Below are 21,387 nucleotides of genomic sequence, written 5' to 3' on the forward strand. Positions count from 1 at the left end.
ACCACTGCACCACCAGGGAAGTCCCGAATTTTGTTTTCTTAAAAATGTATATTTAAAATATTAAATCTTCATCACACAGACTGGGAGAAAAATATTTCTTTCACTCAATACCAATGTATGAGTAAATGAAACTTGGGTAGGTTGTAGCTTAAACAGGAGCTAATGCCAGATTTAATAGTCATTTTTTAATGGCAAATTTAAAAATACAAGAAATGAAAACTATGTGTGAAATTGGCAGATTTTCATGGCAGTTAAAACATAAACCAATGTACTTAAATATCTACCTATCAGAATTTCAACTCTGGCCAAATTCTGCCTCCAGATCACTCTATGATGCCTTCCCTAAAGTCCTACTAAAGGCTGAATATGGTAATATTTGGCTCACTTCTCAAAATTATGATTCCAACCAAGTTGTACATAGATTTTTAATGCAAAAATCAACATTTTTGTGTTTAATTTTACTGAGTTAAACTGAGTCTGTTCCTTTCTTTTTTTAATTCCCAAATATATTATGAGAATTTAATACTTATGAAACTTCTGTAATTGTAGACTCTCTTAGGATGCTTCTTTGTATCTACAATACGACATCTTTAACCTTCCCTCTCGCTTACATACAAGGATCCTGCTCTCTGGAACTCCTATGTAAGAATGTTACCCATATTATTAAACAATGCCAGTCAGCATCTTGTTTAGGTGAGAAATGTTTCAAACGTTATAATTATTTCTTTTTTTTGTTATTATTAATAAGTTGGGCCCAGGTGGAATAACCCAGGAATACACCTGGTTTCCATTTTACATTATTGGGAATGTTTTGTTTCTGTTCTTTTTTTTTAATAGATGAATAGGTACTTTACATTGCCCTAAGTGGATTTTTCTCCAGGATAATGGTCACAGAGAAAAAATTTACTTAGTATACTGAAAAATTTATATGGTGCACACTGGTTTGAGTTACAAAACCAGTAAAAATAATGTTAAGAAGTATGTCTGATCAGTTACAAGTATAAAGTACCTTCTGTGAAAAAAGAGATGAAGGATTAAAAAGAGGGAATAAATATTTCTTCTTACATTGCTGAGCTATATCCTCATAGTCCTCTGTTTATTCCTGGGTTAAAGGTAATTTGGGGCCATATGTACCACAATGTTTAAAATGTTTTCATCCTTTGATTCAGCCTTCAATATTCAGACATGAATCCCAAATAAATAATATGACATGTAGAAATAGATTTATGTACAAAGATACTCATCTCAGCATGATTTCTATTTGCAAAATTTAGAAAACTTTCCAACATTAGGAGAATCATTAAGTAAATTAATGTACCTTCAAAATATGGCCTATTGTGCACTCATTGAAGATGGTGTTTTCAAAGAAATTTTATGATGTGGGGAAAAAAGGTCCCTCCAAATTTTGAGTGAAAATTTGACTACGCTACTATATCCAGAATTAATGTATTAAAAGAAAACCTGCAAAGACATACTCCAAAATAATAACAGTAACCATTTTCTTACCTTCTTTAACTTTTTATATTTATCAAGTTTCTATAGAAAGCTGTTATTATTTTTAAAGAAATAATTATTTTGTTTTAACAATAATTTTATTGGCATTAATAGGGTAATATTCATTAATTCTTAAAAGAATTTTTAAAATAAATTCTACTCTCTCAATTTGAAAATCAAATTTTCTTTGAGCTTTCTAAGCTTTATATAGCAACTGAGTTATGAAATTTCCTGAATTGCTCTCCACAAATTTACCAAGTTGTAAATAAATCCCTTAGAGAGCTAAAATTAAATATGGGAAATAAATTGCTTGCTCCAAATATAGTTAAAACTCTTTAGGAACAAAAGAAATATTTCTAGGTCAATAGTAATAATATTATTTAAGTTTAGTTCAAATGCCACATTTTCCAGGCAGGGCCTCTATTCCTTCCACCCAGAAGTAATCTTTCCCTTTCCCTCTTCGTAACTCCCTTAGTTCTTTGAATCTTTGTTATGAGTGCCTTGTACATACCGCCTGCCTGCCACAGACTGTTAGCTCTCTTGAGTTCAGAAATCATGTTTAATCCTCTTGGCAGCAGCCAGTAGGTATTCATTATATGTTGATTAAATAAATGAAGTGAATTTACTATGAAAGCGTTTCTAGTGAGACTGATGCATTTTGGTGTCTCAGGTCCAGAGCTTTGAAGAAGAGGCTGGTAATCCTCTTGACATGACCTCAGGAACTGTAGGTAAGAATTCATCAAGGTGTACAATTTCATCAATGGTCTTTCACAAAGAAAATGTCAATAACTAGTGCTCATTTTCTTAATATGTAGAACTTAAATTATCTTCAACAGTTGCTATACCTACTATTACTACTACTTCAACCTACTATTATTAAACACCTGCTAGCAATGCATATGTACATGTAAATTTCAAAATACTTACTACAGAAATGTCCAGTATCCCTGGGGCTAATGTAGTATGTGTTATTATCTAACAAAAACTCTATATGGCCCAAATAGGCTAATGAAATGGATTTTACACAGACCTGGGACTAACTGAGTGAATACTTTCTTACTCCTACTGCCAACTGCTTGCTGTTGCACAAGTCATATTTTACTGGACCTCAGTTTTTCCGTCTGTAATAAAGAGATAAGTACAGATAATTTTGAAGTTCTCTGCTGGCACTTATAGTCTACATTAAGTGATTCTATGACCATCATATTAATCTCACAGTGGAAACAAGTTGCCTAGATGTAACATTCTAAATCTTCTCTTAAACTGGTGTTATATTACCCTAGAAAAGGGAGAAGGAAGTCTTTCTCCACTACTGGTTCTTACGCTGCCATTCAGCCATCATTGTGATTCAGCATTTCCATGATCCTATAAAAGGGCTAAAAGTAGGGGTTAGTGAAGCAAAATAAAGCAGATGAAGCTTGTGTGTTTCCTAGAAGAAAATATGTAAATTTAAATTTTAATTTAGTGTGGTGTCAAACACATTTTTTTCATTACAAAGTGTATGTATGGGCCTCATTTTGCTAAACGCTGTTTAGAAATTATGCATTAGTAATTATAGGGTCCTGCTGATTACATAAATTGTTATCCTGCTCTTCGAAGTAATTACCACTAACCTGCACTGAGGTTTATAAGACAAAAATAAGCATCTGTTTTCCATCTAATTGAACGCTTCTCAGTGAAGCTGGAGGTCCCCTTGCCAATAGGAATTGCCTTCCTTGACATTCAATTAAGAGGTCTGCTGATACTATGTAAGTCTCCCCAGTCATTCCAAAAAATCATTGGGGAAGTTAGGCAAAAGCACTAATTTACATTTAATCTCAAACTCATAGAACAAATTAAGATGGGTAAAGGTTAGCCTAATGGAGAAAATCTGAATTACAGTAAAGCAAAGTGATTTTATTACTTTCAAAAACAGTGTTGTTAACCCAAGAAAAAATAGGACTAAGAAAAAATAAGTAAAACTAGTTTGATTAATAGGGAAAGGGAAAATTATTACTTTGATTGATATATATGAATGGATTACATATATATGAATTATATACGTACATATTAAGTATATACACATATGAATGAATGAATGTTTACACAAAGTTCAAAAGATGACTTTACTCAAAAGAGGAAAGCACATGGACTGTTTGACCAATAGGATATGGCAGAAATGATGTTGTGCCACTTTCAAGCTTATCCTTTAACCCACCTGGCTGCTTCCTGTTTCTTGAGATACCTGCTCTTGGAATATTCCTTCTGGGAACCTAGCCCTAGCTCATTCTGTGTGAAAAGTGCGACACGTGGGTATGCCACATGTGATCACTCTGGTGGGACAGCCTTGAATGAGCTCACCTGTGAATAAACCATCTTAGTTACCCAGTTCGGTCAAACTTTCAAATGACTCCAACCCAGATGCCATCAGACTGCAACTGCCTGAGAGAATCCAAGCAACAACCACATAGCTAAGCTGAATCAATCCACAGAACCATAGAAGTAATAATGAATTGTAGTTTTAAGCCACATATATACATACAAATAGATGAAGGCATGTGATGAACACTTCAAATACCTTTAAAACTTAAAGATATTTTAAAGACTGTTTCATTTACTCAAGCACAATACTCAATATTAGCAGAAAATGTGTATTTAAGCATTTCCCTAAATGAATTTGAGCAAAATTTCTTCTTATGAAAGGGGGACCCAAGGCCATAAATGTACCATCCTCCCTTTATCACTGAAAAATTATCACTGGAATGACGAGGGAATATAAATATAAGAAGGAAACATATAACAATTCTCATCTCACTGAAAATATTCATTTCTGAGGATTCCAAATGATTCTTTGTAGTCATTCTTTTATTGGTGGGCATTTCTTGGAAGAGCCTCTAATTGTGAACTGCTAGATACTGTGGTAATTTTTCTGTGTTTGCTGATATTATAGTGACAGGAAAGGTATGCCTTGACTAGTCTGAGAGTTAACTTAGATTCATTTGGAAATTATGGCCATAACTCGTTAGTATAGTTCTACAGTGCACTTACAATGCTAAAGGAAGCTCTTCAGACTAATGATAGACAGTGAACTGTGATGTTTATACCATACATAAATGTAATACATATGACATTTTCAGCATGGAGGAAGGGGAGGTTGGTAAATGGATCAGTATAGCTCAAAGTTTTTACATCTTATGTGAAACGGCACAATATTAAAGTACACCACGAGGGACTTCCCTGGTGGCACAGTGGTTAAGAATCCACCTGCCAATGCAGGGGGCACAGGTTCGATCCCTGGTCCAGGAAGATCCCACATGCCGTGGAGCAACTAAGCCCGTGAGCCACAACTACTGAGCTTGCGTGCCACAACTACTGAGCTTGCATGCCACAACTACTGAAGCCCGCGCACCTAGAGCCCGTGCTCCGCAACAAGAGAAGCCCCCACTCGCTGCAACTAGAGAAAGCCCATGTGCAGCAATGAAGACCCAATGCAGCCAAAAAATAAATAAAACTAAAAATAGAAAATAAAGTACACTGTGAAATTTTGAGGATTTAAAGCAACCATTAAAAAACCAATAGATAGCTAGTGGGAAGCAGCCGCATAGCACAGGGAGATCAGCTCAGTGCTCTGTGACCACCTAGAGAGGTGGGATAGGGAGGGTGGGAGGGACATGCAAGAGGGAGGAGATATGGGGATATATGTATATGTATAGCTGATTCACTCTGTTATAAAGCAGAAACTAACACACCATTGTAAAGCAATTATACTCCAATAAAGATGTTAAAAAAAAAATGGGCAGAAGAGCTAAATAGACATTTCTCCAAAGAAGATGGAGATGGCCAAGAGGCACATGAAAAGCTGCTCAACATCACTAATTAGTAGAGAAATGAAAATCAAAACTATAGTGAGGTATCACCTCACACCAATTAGGATGGGCATCATTAGAAAATCTACAAACAACAAATGCTGGAGAGGGTGTGGAGAAAAGGGAACCTTCTTGCACTGTTGGTGGGAATGTAAATTGATACAGCCACTATGTAGAACAGTATGGAGGTTCCTTAAGAAACTGAAAATAGAATTACATATGATCCAGTAATCCACTACTGGGCATATATCCAGAGAAAACTGTAATTCAAAAAGACACATGCACCCCAATGTTCACTGCAGCGCTATTTACAATAGCCAGGTCATGGAAGCAACCTCAATGCCCATCGACAGACAAATGGATAAAGAAGATGTGGTACATATATACAATGGAATATTACTCAGCCATAAAAAGGAACGAAACTGGGTCATTTGTAGAGATGTGGATGGATCTAGAGACTGTCATACTGAGTGAAGTAAGTCAGAAAGAGAAAAATAAAAATCAGATATTAATGCATATATGTGGAATCTAGAAAAATAGTACAGATGAACCAGTTTGCAAGGTAGGAATAGATACATAGATATAGAGAACAAACGTATGGACACCAAGGGGGGAAAGCAGGGGGGGGTAGGGGTGGGGTGGTGGGATAACTTGGGAGATAGGAATTGACATGTATACACTGATGTGTATAAAATAGATAACTAATAAGAACCTGCTGTATGAATAAAAATAAAAAAATCACAGAGGTGATTTTTTCTATCAGCAAAAAGCTGATAGAAAAATTATAATTCGAAAAAGTACAATGAAGGCAGTAAGTGACAGATTGAATACTGCAGAAAAATAACTGAATTTTAAAAGTAGGAGACATGTGTGAGAAATTATTTAAGAATCAAATAGAAAAATGAAATGGATATAATAAACAAAATGTCAAGGAAGACAGATCCAAGGAGTATATTACATAGTCCTAACAGGTGGTTAGAGTTGGACTCTTCCCGTCCTAGTTTTGACTGAGGTTCTAAAAAAGATATCAGATACAAAGTCAACATGTGACAAATCTGTATATGCAACTTTTCTAAGGAAATTGTAGGACTCAGTTCCACAACTCTTGAGCTCATTGTGTATTTAAAGAGGGGACAAGTTGCAGAGAGAAAGAAAAGACTGGTGAAGATATTTAATTGAGGAACAGTAATGCCCTGTTGTGTGCCCTTCTACCATTTGGAGGAGGACTGAGGATGCTACTTTGAGACCCAAGCAGTAAGGGGCATTTAAAGGAGACCACTCACAGAGCAATTTCATTATATTTAACAAGGACAGTCACAGTGTAACAGGTACTTCACATGTTCTGGGTACTTCACGTGCATTACACCTTTTAATCCTCAAAATAAACCATTGAGTTAGGCACTATCATTATTTCTAATTATTAGATGAAGAAACTGAAGCACAGAGAGGTTAAGTAACTTTCCATGGCCTCACAGATAGTAGAAAGTGGTTCCAGGTTTCAAATTCAGGTCATCTAGCACCAGAGTCTGTACTCTTAAATACCATACCATACAACTTTGAAATGACTCCTCTGCAGTTGGAAGACATGTGCTTGCTGAATGAGAAAAATAATGCAGGCTGTGAAATGGATTGTGACTCCAGGCCGAGAACTGCTCAAGAACAAGTCAAGAGGACAAGGGAAGAGTTGACCACTGTATTTCATCAATTATAAGGAACAATTTTTCCTTGAAATCAAGATACATCTTACAATTGATGGCAGGTCATAATTTAATTGGCAGAGGGTTTTTTCCTTTTTTAGTGGTACATAAATAATAGAAATCTTAAAATTAATGGTATCTAATACCATTTGATGGCAATGGGCATAAAGAAAAGGAAATGCCACCTGACCAAACTACAGACTCTGCATTGAATCATATTTACACAGCTATAACAATGTAAACGCTGTTGATTGGTTTTCAGCTTCGAGAATCAACAAATGGGCAAACACAGAGACTTAATTCTGGTCACATAAACATTTTGAAGGTAGAATTATAGCTGTTGGGATGTGGTAGATGAAAAGTTGGAAGAAAGGTGGAGGAAAGAACAGGGACTTTCATCCAAAAAGAAAACAGATGGCACCCAACCTGGGTGACTGAGAAGTAGTTTCCATAAACTTACGAGCAAGCTTAAACCCAGCAATGAATGGTGCCAAATCCTAGGTTTGGAAATATTAGGGAGAAATTACCACTCTTAGGACTGCAGGGACAGGGGAAGGAGTAGTGGCTGAAACCGGGGGGTGAACAGCTGTACGGAAAGCTGTGGCTTTTTGTAGAGTGAGGCAGCCAAGCTGTGGATGACCCAGCAGGGAGGCAGGTGGGAAAATAAATACTCCAAACTCCCTCTCTCGCTATCCTCCAATCTCCAATGGCCAAACCCAGAGATCAAGGAAGCTCATTGATATGGTCAATAAGGGACACATAGAGTAGAGAAGAAAGGAGACTAGATCTGGAGGAGCAAACAGAAAACATTCAGTACAGTACACTAATGTCTTTACCTTAGATAGAAGGTTGGCAAGATAATGATTAAAGCTGATAGACTGCAAAAGTAAGAAATGTTCAGATAGACGATAGATAATAGACAGATAGAAATACAAGGACAAAGGGAGTGCAGTAGCAGTGTAAATTAGCTAAATCTTACCTTTTATAAATAAATATTGCAACAAAAATAGTTTTTATTAAGTCTAGGTACATGAAGGAAATGAGAACACCTAAATATCACAGTAAAATGTATGAGATACAATGATAAGGTGGGGAAAGGGGTAATCCACAAATTTCCAGACAGAAAAGTACAGATTACTTACAAGTGAAAACGTTCCAACATGTCATTAGGAACACTAAATGGCAGATGGGAGGAAACTGATGTACACATAATTTAGAAGTGGGAAAATGTGAACCAATGATTTTATACCCATTCATATTTTTTGTATATGCAAGGGCAGCTTAAAGTCATTCTCAAAGGAAGATTCATGAAGTATTCCCTTCACTGCCCTTCTAGGACAATGTCCTGACTGATTAAGATGTTACTCAAAATAACATAGTCCTGGGAATTCCCTGGCAGTCCAGTGGTAGGACTCCAAGCTGTCACTGCCTAGGTTCAATCCCTGGTCAGGGAACTAAGATCCTGCAAGAAAAAAAAGTACTCTAGGGGCTTCCCTGGTGGCGCAGTGGTTGAGAGTCCGCCTGCCGACGCAGGAGACATGGGTTCGTGCCCCGGTCCGGGAGGATGCCACATGCCGCGGAGCGGCTGGGCCCGTGAGCCATGGCTGCTGAGCCTGCGCATCCAGAGCCTGTTGCTCCGCAACAGGAGAGGCCACAACAGTGAGAGGCCCGCGTACAGCAAAAAAAAAAAAAAAAAAAAGATAGACAACTAAATGCAAAAAAAGAAAAAAAGCAAGTTACAAAAGGGCTAGAAGTAAATATAGATGAATATTTATATCATTTGAAATAGAGAATGATTTTAAAAGCTTTACTTAAAATACAACAAATTAATAGATTTTTTACTACCTAAAATTGAAAACCTGCATGTGAAAACAACCATAAAAAATGAAAAGGTAAATGACAAACTGGAAGTATATTTTCATCATAAAGAAGACAGGATTATTATTTTTTACTACATAAAATTTATTGCATATCAAACATCTAACAAGAGCAATAGTGTTTTCCCATAAATTTAAAGAGGGACCATCATCAGTAAAATCACTTAAAACCTATCCATTAACAGTTCAAAAAACATTTAATAATCTCAAAATATGCAGAAAAGAAAGTAACAAAATGCAAAAGTAATTAATGGTTAAATATCAAAACAAAGAAATAAAAACTCTTTGCAATGGAAGGGAAGTTTCTTAATCTAAGGGCATCTATCAAATCTTGACAGCAAATATCAATCCTAGCAAAGAAACCTTAAAGAAATTCCATTAAGCCAGGAACAAAACTTGCTAACATTGCTTTTATTCAACATTGAGCTAAAAGTCAAAGCAGAATGACAACACCATGAAAGTAAGAAGTGTATAAACTTAAAAACTGTTCACCTTTGCAGGCAAGGTGACTGTCTACATAGAAATCTCAAGAGAATTGATAGACATATTAGTAGAATAATAAGGTTTAGCAAGCTTGTTGAATTCTAGAGCAAAATGCAAAAATCAGTATTATTTCCATGCATCAGCAATAACCAAACGAAGACATTAATGGGGGAAAGAAAAGGATTTCGTTCAGAATTTCAACAAAAACAATAAACCTATAAAAGTACCTTGGAATATATCTAAATGAAGACAGTATATTTATTGAAAATTAAATTTTCACCAATTAATCTAGAAGTGCAACACAACTTCAGTAAAAATTCTGATAGGAAAATAGTAAAAAGGCAAATGACTAAACAAAAATGGACAAAACATAAAAATATACAATTCACAGAAAAGTTGGCCAATAAAGAAGAAAAAATGCTTCATCCCATTATAATCAGAAGGAGGTAAATTTAAATAAGATACTATTTTAAACCCAAAATATTGGCAAAATTTTATATTTTGATACTACCAAATGCCGGTAAGCCTATGGAGAAAGGGGAGAACTCTTACACTACTGGTGAGATTATAAATTGGTACAACCATTTTGTAAAGCAGTTTCAAAGCAGTTTAGCAAAATGTAGTAAAGTTTAAGATACACAGACTCTTTGATTTGGCCATTCCATTTTTAGTATATGCCCTAGAGAGATATTCACATATATGCAGAAGAATGGAGGTATAAGAATATTTTTTTTGCAACACTGAAATAGTGAAAAACTTAAAACAACCTAAGAGCAATCAAATCAATAACAGAACCGTTAAAGATATTATAATATAGTCATACTGTAGAATAATACACAACAGTGATAATAAACAAGTTAATTTATCCACTTGGGAAAATATCACAAATATTAGCAACATTTGCCCTGTATTAATGCATATTAAAGTAAAAGCACAAAAATATGCAAGGAAAAATATAAACACCAAATTCAGGATCCTGGTTAACTGGGAAGGAAGGAAAGGACTGAGGAAATTGTATCAGGACAAGATAAACCAAGGGCTTCTACTGTAACTGTGGTGTTTCCTTTAAAAAAAAAAAAAAAACTGAAGAAACTATGGCTAAATGTTGCACTTTAACAGAGCTGGTGGAAGGTTTCAAGGAATAGGTATTTGTTGTTGTATTTTTCTATACCCTCTAGTGTTTGAAATATTTTCCAATGTGAGAAAATTTAACAAAAACCAAAGGCATCAGTAGGAATTTTACTCAACAAAATAATGTAAATGAAGCAAATTTCAACCTCAGTAGTAATCTAAGAAATATAAATTTAGATTACACTAAAATAGACAAATGAGTTACTAAATTGATGGAGGGTTAAGAAATCATATAATCTAATGTTGTCAAGGATACACATTGTTTTCCAAAGGCAATATAACAACATGTATCAGAAATATTGCAAATGGTTTAGCTTCTGAGCTGTGCACACCCTCTAGAAAGTTATCCTAAAACAGTTATAAAAGAGGTGTGAAAAATAAAAATAAAAACAGTTAAAAAAAATCAGAACTAGCCTAGATATCCAACATAAAAGATTGTTTAAATAAATAATGCTGCATATCATGCAGTGATTAATGAGAACACAACTGGTATTTTACACCACAGTGGTTAAAGACTTAGAGTTAGGAGATAAAAACAAGTCAAAATAAAACTCATGTTCCTACAGAAAAATATCTCAATTTGCTTATATAAAATTACATATTTAATCTATATAATACACATAAAAATTACATATGAGATAAACTACAGGTAATAGTTTGGTGACCATCTCATGATGATGAGTTTCAGGTAATATTTTGTCTTTCCCCTTCTTACATTTTATACAGTACAAATGAAAATGTTTGAAACAAGTTTCTAACCCTTAGCCCTCCAACAACAACAACAAAAATCAATCCTTTGATCAATCAATCAAGAGAGAGGAAGAGGGAGAGATCACAGTTATTAACAATGGCAATCTCCAGATGATAGAATTACATCTGGTTTTTCCTCCTTTTGCTTATCTGTATTTTCTAATTTGTCTACACAGAATAATCATTCAGTGAAGATAATCCTAAATGTTAATTTTTACAATTTGAGTATATTGGGGACTTAGAGAACTTTGAAGAGATAACTTTTATATCCTATCTCCTGGTTGGTCTTCTTCTTCATCAGTTACCACTAAACTAGAATCGTTTATCCTCTCTCAATTTTTCCCTTCCCTTCCTTTCTCTTCCCTCCCCTCCCCTCCCCTTCTCTTTCTCTCCCTCTCCCTCTCTCTTCTTCTTTCTTTGTTATTTCAAAGAGTCTGGTATTCGAATTTAGAAAACACCAAAAATGGCCTATTTCCTTTGTTAGGCAGACAAATTCCGTAGTCCCTGCTATTCTGCCTCCTTTATTTTCTCTACCTATACCCGCTTCCTTTTGCTATTATTGCCCTTGGTGAATGACACCCCCACAGGACTTACTGGAGAAACAGTAACCTGGCTCTCTTGTGCCAAACTGTGTTCCTTTTAGGGGTAGGAATCTTGTCCTATTTACCCAGTAAGCCCTGCACAGTGCCTGACCCATCAGGCAATCCCATACATACATGTTGCCTCCCCACATTGGTCATGTCACCTTCTGGGCTTCTCTTTTCTTAGCCAAAAGAGTTCCCAATTCTAATTCATCAGTAGTGATTTAATGTTGCAACAGTGCATTATGGGCAGAGTATAATGACTAGCTTAAAATATAGTGCATGGTTTTTTTAATGGTTTTACTGTCATAGATTTGAATATTTATAAATTAGGAATTTATCCAATTTGTACATACCTTTCAAATCTGTGAATTGCTCCTTCATTTTATTCATGTTGCATTTAGTACTAAGTAATGTAGACAATTTACTTCACTTTTATACACATTTCAGCAACATCTCTCAGAAAGTTGGTTTATCAGAATATATGTGAAATCTGTTGCTGAACTTTATACTCCAATCAATTACAATTATTATGAAGGAGCATTTCCTTGTTAATTAACAATTTACATCAATACACAGATTTGTAGTGTCCCAAACAGTTTTAATTATATTACTTAATGTAATAATCACACTATTCTTTCCTCTTTAGAGATAAGACATCAATAAATTAACTTGACTAAGTTTACACAGCTGGCCAAGGGAAGGACCAAAATTCAAGCCAGGATCTTGTCCTCCTTCCATACTGAATTAATTCATTCAACAAATATTCAATGAGCACTTATACATACAAGAACCTGTTCTAGGTGCTGGGGTTACAGATGGAAGGCAAACAGAGCCTAGTCTCATGGAGCTTACAAGATTTAGGAGAACTAATTAATTATTAATGTACAATTGTGCAAAAGTGTCAAGAGGAAAAAGCAAAAGATGAATTGAAAGCTGCTAACATCCCGGAAAGAGCCAAGTACAGATTTAAGTGCCTTGATAAAGCATCATTTTAATTTCCTGGCAACATCTGAGTGCTCACTCTGTGTCAGGCACACTTCCAGACACTTTCCATCTATTAATTCATTGAATCCTCCCTTGGAGGTGGATTCCATCTTTATCATTCCCATTGCACAGATGAGGAAACTGATGTACAGAGATTGTGTGGTTGCCCATGGCCACACATCTCAGAGTCCCTGTCTCTTGTTTCTGGTTGCCTTCTGAATTGGCATTGACAGAATCCCCATGGTGACGAGCTCTTAGCACTTGCCTTAAACCCTAGAGCAGAAAGTCTATTGAAACAACAACATTGCTCAAATATAAAACAAACTTACATCATGAGACTCAGAAGATACTGATTTCTATAATAACCTCCTACACATGAATCTACTTTGGTGTTTATGGCTTCATACCTGGATTATTACCACTGACCTCCCCGAAGGTGTGATTTGCTAACTTGAAGGTAAAAATGGACTCCATTGGCAATGAGAAGAGGGGCAGGAGTGCCCACCTCTTTGGTTGTTTGCTTGGCCTAGGTAGTGTTACTTGTTTTGGGGGAATTAGTGCACAGGGAAAAGGATAGCCAGAATGAAGGGAACTGATCAGTTGAGACTGCCTGTTCACAAGACAGATTAGGACCCATACACTGGTGGAGCACAGGTCTCAGTGGCTCTGTCCCTTGGCTCAGGCGCCTGGCCTCAATTTGAGTCCAATTGCTTAATTTTCTGCACACCCCACGAAAGCCAGTTCCCATGCTGCTCTGTGTCTTCTTTATATTTCTCCATAATACCATCTTTGGCTGTTTAACTGCAGCGGGCTTTATGATAAGGGTTACTGTTTGTTGTTTTCTTCATTGGCAGTAGGCAAAGACAATTTTAAAAGACACACTCAAATTCAAACAGCCCTGAACGACTTACAGAAAGCAGGGTGTTTTCTAGGCTTGTTTTTGAAATATTACAATTTTTATTAGGCAATTTTATCATTGTTATAAATAAGTAATTGTACTGGGGAGAAGGGATAATCCTTATTTAATTAAATTCATCTATACTCCCAGGTTGGCAGCAACAAGACATATGTGAGACTAATACCCACAGCCTGCCTCTTTGCATGTGCAATTAAAAATTCACTCTACAGTAGCACTGCCAGTTTCGTGTTGCTTTTGGCATTTACAAATTCTTTTATTTTGTGACTTTTTTTTTACCATACACATATGCTGGAACAGATGTTGCTTATTTGTTGTTTATTCAAATCTGTAGGCTCTGGCAGCTAACTCCATTGTTCTGTAATGAAGCTTTATTCACTGTCCTGTATTAGGACCCAGCGCCTGCACGAGAGGCTGCGTTAGCTCCCAGTAGGATGCCACAGTTATTGCCCTTGTAGTTGGCTGTTTATAGTCGGAAGCTTGTGTTGGGAAGAAAAATCAACAACAACAAAGGGCTGGGTGGTTATAGTTGGGGTGAATGGAAAGGAACGGAACAGGCAGGAAGGTCACCCAGCATTACTCTGCTCTGTAGTTCTGCCTGGTGGCCTCAGCCTGGCATCCGGGTTCATCTGCTGTGGGGATTTGGTGTCTGAGGCTGGGAAGCATTTCCTCCCTGTTCTTTCTCTTCTTTTTCTTTCCTTTCCTCTCTCTAGTTATTTAATTCATTCACGGGCAGGGTGTCTAGTGCATCTCCTCACCCCCACTCCACCCCCGTATTTCCAGTGCATACATAGATTCACTAACAGCCACGCTTAGTCCAGTGCAAAACTTTCTTCCATATATCACACCCTCATCACATCTTTGCTCATCCACGTACTGTTTCTGGCTGCCTGTGTCTTGGGGAAGCCACACTTCATAAAGTCAAGAATGTCAGGTCCGCGTTGACCAAAATAAAGACCTGCTGATGATCCCTAGAGCTCCAACACCAATTTGGAGCCTTCTGGAAAACCCCTGTCTTGGCCAGGAGGCAATCAGTCAGAGATGTAACCACCTCCATCTGGCACATTATGACATGGAACCTCACTATTAACACATTTGTGATTCATCTTGTCCCAACGAGTGGTGCCAGGGATCAAACCACATCCTCCCTCCCTGTGGCAGCTGGGAGCAGTCTAGCTTCCAGCATGCAGAGTTAACACATTGGCTCCTGTGACATTGCAAGTAACAATTCTTTTAATTATCACACCTTCCCTCCCCCTCCCCACCCACTCCACAGACATTTTGGCACCATGGGGATATTTTGCAGCCGGCAATCAGTACTTTTCTTAATTGACTGAGTATGTTCCAATAGCATGAAGGCTGGTATTATCCACTATCGAATAAAAGGAGCAGTTGCTTGATGCTAAGTTCTATAGCTATAACCCTACACTTGTCTGGGAGCTTTTACTTCCATAAGAATGCTCTAGTGCTCGTTCATGATTGTTTTTTGAATTTCATTTCTCCTAATTGTCTATACTCGGATATATCCTTAGGATTGAATTCAAGGTCTTTCCCATTCTGGCCTCAGTACATCCTGACAGTCTCACTTCCTTTCCCACAGCCCAAACTGCATGTATTTAGGTCGCTTTGCATCCCTCAGCACTTCCCACTTTTACATCTTTGTAGTTGCCTTGCTCCCTTTTCATGGAATCCACTTCCAATTTCTTTTTCTACATGCCAAAAGTCATCCATCCTCAAGGTCTCAGTTCAGCTATTGCCTCTTCTATCATCTCCTCCAAGAACCCTCTTCCCTGGAGCACCCCTTCTTCAGTGCTCCCATAAATTTTGATATGCCTTTACCATAGGCCTGAACACAGTTTGCCTTGATTATAATTAGCTGGTGCAAAACATATGTCTCTAACTAAATTGGTATTTCTTTTACGGATTCTTTGCATACATCTTTGTAGCCATGTCTTGATTAGGGGTTGGCATCACATCCGTGGAGCACTTAGCATGGGAAGTGGGCTTAAAGAATGGGGATAAACCTGTACTGAGTATTCTATAGGCCAGGCATCACACACAGCGCTTTCCATTCTTAACTCATCCTTAAAACAACCACAGGAATTAGTGGATTTTACCCCCATTTTACAGAAGAGGAAACTGAGGCTGAGAGAGGATAAATAATTGGATCCAGGTAACCCAGCTATTGAGTGACTGAGCTAGGATTCACAGATCTGTCTGACACAAAAACTTTTATTCTTGCCAAAACATTCCTCTATTTCCCTAACAAAAATTTTAATGTTATGTTAGAATAGTCAAGATACCACCCTAATATTAAAATGTAGGTAGAATTAGATTTTATTTTATTTTATTTTTTTGCGGTACGCGGGCCTCTCACTGTTGTGGCCTCTCCCACTGCGGAGCACAGGCTCCGGACGCGCAGGCTCAGCGGCCATGGCTCACGGGCCCAGTCACTCCGCGGCATGTGGGATCTTCCCGGACCGTGGCACAAACCCGCGTCCCCTGCATCGGCAGGCGGACTCTCAACCACTGTGCCACCAGGGAAGCCCAGAATTAGATTTATAATTCAACAGAGAAAACACTGTCGTACTTCTAAGGGAATATTAAAATCAAAGTATATTAATATGGTTGAAATGAACTACACCAAAAAAGGGGGAGCAAACCAAAGTTTATGATTTAACTAGGGGTTCAGTTTATTTAAATTCACGCTTAATAATAATATCAGTTATTATCATTATATAAATCCCCACAGAACTATGCTAGATGAAAATAAACAAGAGCATGCTCTTCTATGCCCCTTATAAAAATTAAATTTTTGTTTAACAAGAGATGTGTTTCAGGGTTTGTTCAGAGGATAGCTTATCAGATATGAAACCAGGAATCCTTTATTTTGTTTTAGACTAACAGGTTGTTTTGGAAGAGGATCAGAAAATCAGTCCGTCACAGGCCCTTTTTTTTTTTTTCTCGGTACGCGGGCCTCTCACTGCTGTGGCCTCTCCCGTTGCGGAGCACAGGCTCCAGACGCGCAGGCTCAGCGGCCATGGCTCACAGGCCCAACCGCTCTGCGGCATGGGGGATCTTCCCGGACCCGGGCACGAACCGGTGTCCCCTGCATCGGCAGGTGGACTCTCAACCACTGCGCCACCAGGGAAGCCCCACAGGCCCTTTTTTGAGCCTGGAGAGGTGATGATGGAAGGAATGAAGGGAGCGGCCAAGGTGGTTGATAGTAGCCACCAAAGAGGAAGAAAGGGAAGGTAAAGAGGATGTGTTTCAGATGTTTTTTATCATATGGTTTATCCCCTATTCTTGCCCCAGCTCAGCCCCACCACTTTTCCCCCACTCCTTTCTAGGTTCTTTTAATTACTGGCCAAGTACTAGTATAAAATCATCCAAGGTGAATATTGCATCAAGAAACTAGGCCATTAATAAGGGAGTTTGTGTTTTGCCAAAAGTCCCAGGTAGTATGAAATCGATGTGAACATCCATGGCTTAGGGGAATGCAAGGGGAAAATCATAGCTTCCCACCTTCTTTTCAGGAATCTGTTGGAAGAAAGATCCCAGTACTTGTCTTGTGTAGCAAACATTATCCTGTATGGTCAGCACAAGGCTCTAGAAAAGTTTGAGCAAATGAAAAGGAAACTGGTACTAGAAGAGGCTTTGAATATTAGGGCTTTTCCTTCCATATCTGATCTTATTCTGGCTGTTCTCCTCACTTTGGAAAGAGAGTTGGCATTTTCCCCTCTTAGTCTTCCCTGGGAAAGTTGAAACCAGAGGTGAGGCTGGTTCTTCTCCCTGGGAAGAGAGGTTAGAGAGTGGCTCAGAGCTAGAGCAGCTGAGAATTTGACTGGTTTCTTCTGCTGCCAACTGTAGTCTGCTTCTGGTGCCCACACAGACTTCAAGGATGATATCTGACATGGTCTATTTCCTTCAGCATGTGCAATTTGCCCACCTGCATGGCAATTGCACAGGTTTAACCTTGGTCATGGTCTGATACACTAACCAATAGGATTTTAAATTTATTTAATAAAATATAACATGATATGAACTTCTAAATATTCTATTTTTATTAAATGACTTTCTTTTAAAAATATGCAGTCTACAGGGAAATTCAAAGTTCTGTTTCTATCATTATTGTTCCTATTGATTAATAGGTAATATTATTAGTATAAATTCTTGCCTCCTGAAAAATATGACTATTTCAAAAACCAGTATTTGATCTTTGTTAACGATAAAGTGAATAAATTGTGATTTCCTAGCAGTCCAAAGACACTGACATGCATACCTTGGTAATCTAGTGGGAATCTGACACCTATTCGAAGCTCAGAAAGTATTTCTTCAATGGATGAATGAGACAACAAAGATTTCTCAGGAGCTGTATTCTTGCCTTTGATAAAAAGGCAAAATCAAGCCCCTATCTAAATGTCTTCATAGAGCAATGATATGAGAGAGAAAGAGAGAGCTAGAGAAAGAGAGAGACGGAGAAACTCATGATGGCCAGGCTCTAAAGGCTTAAATAAAATCAACGTCACTTAAATAAATTTTTGCAAAGATAATGTAGTGCAGTAGTATGGACTTCTGTTGACCTGACTTGATAATGATAAAAAGCTTTGAATTTAGAAGAATAAAAAAATTTTATGCCCATCAGACTATTATTTTCAAACATTAATATCAAATAATATATCAACTGGGATTTTATCAGAGAAATTGAAAGTTTACATGGAGATATTGAATAGAAGAATGGACCAAGATATTTTGGGCAAGGTATTTTTTTCTTTTTGTTTATTTTCTTTTATGTACATTACCAGCTCTTCCTACACTTTCCAATACCTTCTTAATATATTTTTTCATAAAATAAATTTTTATGCCAGGTAAACTAACAAATCTAATAATTTCAATTTACTCTTGGCATCTACTCTTATGGTAATTTCCATCCTTTTTTTTCTCTGGATAGAATGATTTCTAAGCCTGCTATGAAACTGTCATCCTCAGGGATTTTCCTTCACCTTATTTTTCCTACATCTTTTTGGGTTGGATTATCCTTTTCCTAGAACTCATTTATTTCTTTGGGTACCCCTTTTTTTTTCAGAGAACATCCTCCAGTGATTTCATTAGATTAAAAAGATATATAATCAGAAAACAAAACTCTGTTCTTAGTGTGCCTTTCTAATCAACAAGATGGTGGTGCTTAATGCCTGATGCACAGTTGTCACTTTAGGATATCTTAGCATCACCAACCCTCTAGTGTTTTTTCACTTCAACTTGAAGGACTTCCATTAGTTTTTTTCATTGGGCAGGTCTGCTAGTGATAAATTCTCTCAATTTTGTTTATCTGGGAATGTCTTAAATTGTCTGTTATTTTTGAAGGACAGTTTTGCTGAATATAGAATTTTTTGGTTGGCATTCTTTTCTCTTTCAGTGCTTTGACAATGTCATCCCACAGCCTCTGGTCTTCATGGTCTCTGATGGGAAGTTAACTGTTAATCTTATTGAGTTTCCCTATGGTTTATTGTTATGATAGTTTGTTGTTGTTTCTGGTTGGTTGGTTTGTTTTAAAGTGACTTCCCTGGATTAATTCTGTGAAGTCTGTCTTCTTTGTCATGTGCAGTCACTGAAGTCTCTACTCAGATAGCTTAGTGGTCAGTTAATGATTGGGCAGAGTGCCTTGAACAAATAAATCTCCCACGCACTGCTGATGGTTTCTGTGCATATGTTGGAGCACAGCTTCAGTGCACCAACTATTTACAACTCATTCTAGTCTTCACTTCCTCCTTGTTCAGAGCCTCAAGATCAGCCAGAGGTGAAAGACTGGGGTCTCCTCAGATCTTTCCTGTCATGCACACAACCTTGCACATGTGTACAACCTTCTAGATCCATAGGAATATATTGGAGCTTTTCAAAGTCTTCTGTGGGCATTAGTCAGCTTCATGTTTGCCCCAAGTGGTATCGCCATCTCAGGTAGCTGCAATGTTAAACAATTATAATTGGTTGTTTTTGACAAATACCCTGAAGATGTGGCTTTCCTCACTTAAGGACCTGTGAGTCAGATCAAATAAAGACAAGCTTAGTGAATGGGGTTTTGCCAGAGAGCTGCCAGCCAGGTCAACTAGTGACCGTTCTCCAGGGATGGGCTTTTCTGGGAGGCTCACACTTTTTCTGCTTCTACCACTCACTGCTAAGTCTTCTGATTTTCACAGCTATTGTTGTTCCAAGGCTGCTGGTTTTCAAGGCTCATGCAGAGCTGGGGAAAGGATGATGGGATTAGGGTAAGTTAAAATGCCACAAAGTTCACTGTTCTTATTTATATCCAGCTTTTTATTTTCCCTTGAATAAATGCTCCTTAGGTTGTTGCAAGCCTTGAGTTAATTTCTAGAGTTCTGAAAAAGTTAATTTTGACAATTTTTGCCAGTGTTCTTATTGCTTTTATGTAGAAATGGGGTTTGGCAGGCTATTTTTCCATTATTCCAGAAGTACTTCTCTCCTTTTATGTCTTTGTAATAAAACAAATTTCTTTTTTTTAAGAGGACTCATTATCCGATCTAAACTATTAAAGTATTAGCAAGGAGGTATGTTTCCCTTGAATTACTTAACAATATATTCCTATAGTACAGCTAAGAGATGCACACACATCAATGGTTATCATCAAAATATAAATAGGAACACATCCACATACTTCCCTCCCTTTTATACTTCCTTCTGCCCCTCTGCTGCCAACCTAATGAACAAGTCCTGGTGTACATTTCTCAAAGATGGTTTAACAATTCCATGTCCAAGATGCTACTATATGAACAAATTTCTTTACTACAGTTTTAGCAAGATATTTGCAAAGAAAAAAATTATATGTGTTCATTCTACCATTTTAGCCCAGAGTCTACATTTGTTTTATTATTCAGTAACAATGGATTGAAACATTTCTACTAGTAGAATATCAGGTAGTAAGACACACCAGAAGGAAAGATATTCTTGGTTAAGACCATCCTTCTTTTAAATCCCCATATGATCAGCAGTCTGTTTTGTTTCTGTGTAAAGCTAGATTCATTGGTTATGTTTATATTTATGTTGTATACCCGACAGCATTCTGAACCTTCCTGAATTCGAGAGATGGCTTCTCATGACATTAAGTTACATTTGTGTTATTCTTGCCATTAATAAGAGCTTCATATTTTTCTAGCTCATAAGTTTTTTCCTTACAGTCACCAGTATAGTAGTTTAAGCAGTCAGGCTTATCCCCATTTTTCAGATGCTAAACTTTGGCTCAGAGGAGTTAAGTGATTTGCCACAAAACAACCAATTAGTATGCACCAAGGTTGGAAGTTGAATTCAGGTCATCTGTATTAAAATTTAGAGACCTCTTCGTTATACCATCCAGTGTCCTTGACTCCAGGTACCATGGACTTTCAGATTGTTATTTAGTCCAAACCATCCAATGCTTAAAATACCTATATAACCTCCAATATTTTCTTAAGCATCTAAAGTAAGGGGGATGGAGAGGTCAGTTCATAAATATTTCCAATAAAATTATGCTTTATAAGAGAAGACCAGGGCTAGTTATCTTTGTTTTTGGTGGGGAGAAGGGTATGGAAGGGAAGAGAGACTCAACTTTAGCTCAATAGCTTATTTTAAAAAATA

General features: G+C 37.2%; 1 protein-coding gene across 1 annotated transcript in view; it reads left to right on the plus strand.

The window, feature by feature from the left end:
- Positions 1 to 21,387, plus strand: part of ITPRID1 (ITPR interacting domain containing 1) — a 100,537-nt gene that overhangs the window by 63,599 nt on the left and 15,551 nt on the right. Inside the window, 1 exon segment of the mRNA XM_081244330.1 lies at positions 2,165 to 2,222. Within this exon segment, the coding sequence (XP_081100456.1) occupies positions 2,165 to 2,222 (58 nt within the window).

The sequence above is a fragment of the Mesoplodon bidens genome, assembly GCF_964165515.1.
Source record: "Mesoplodon bidens genome assembly, chromosome: 9".
NCBI lineage: Eukaryota > Metazoa > Chordata > Mammalia > Artiodactyla > Ziphiidae > Mesoplodon > Mesoplodon bidens.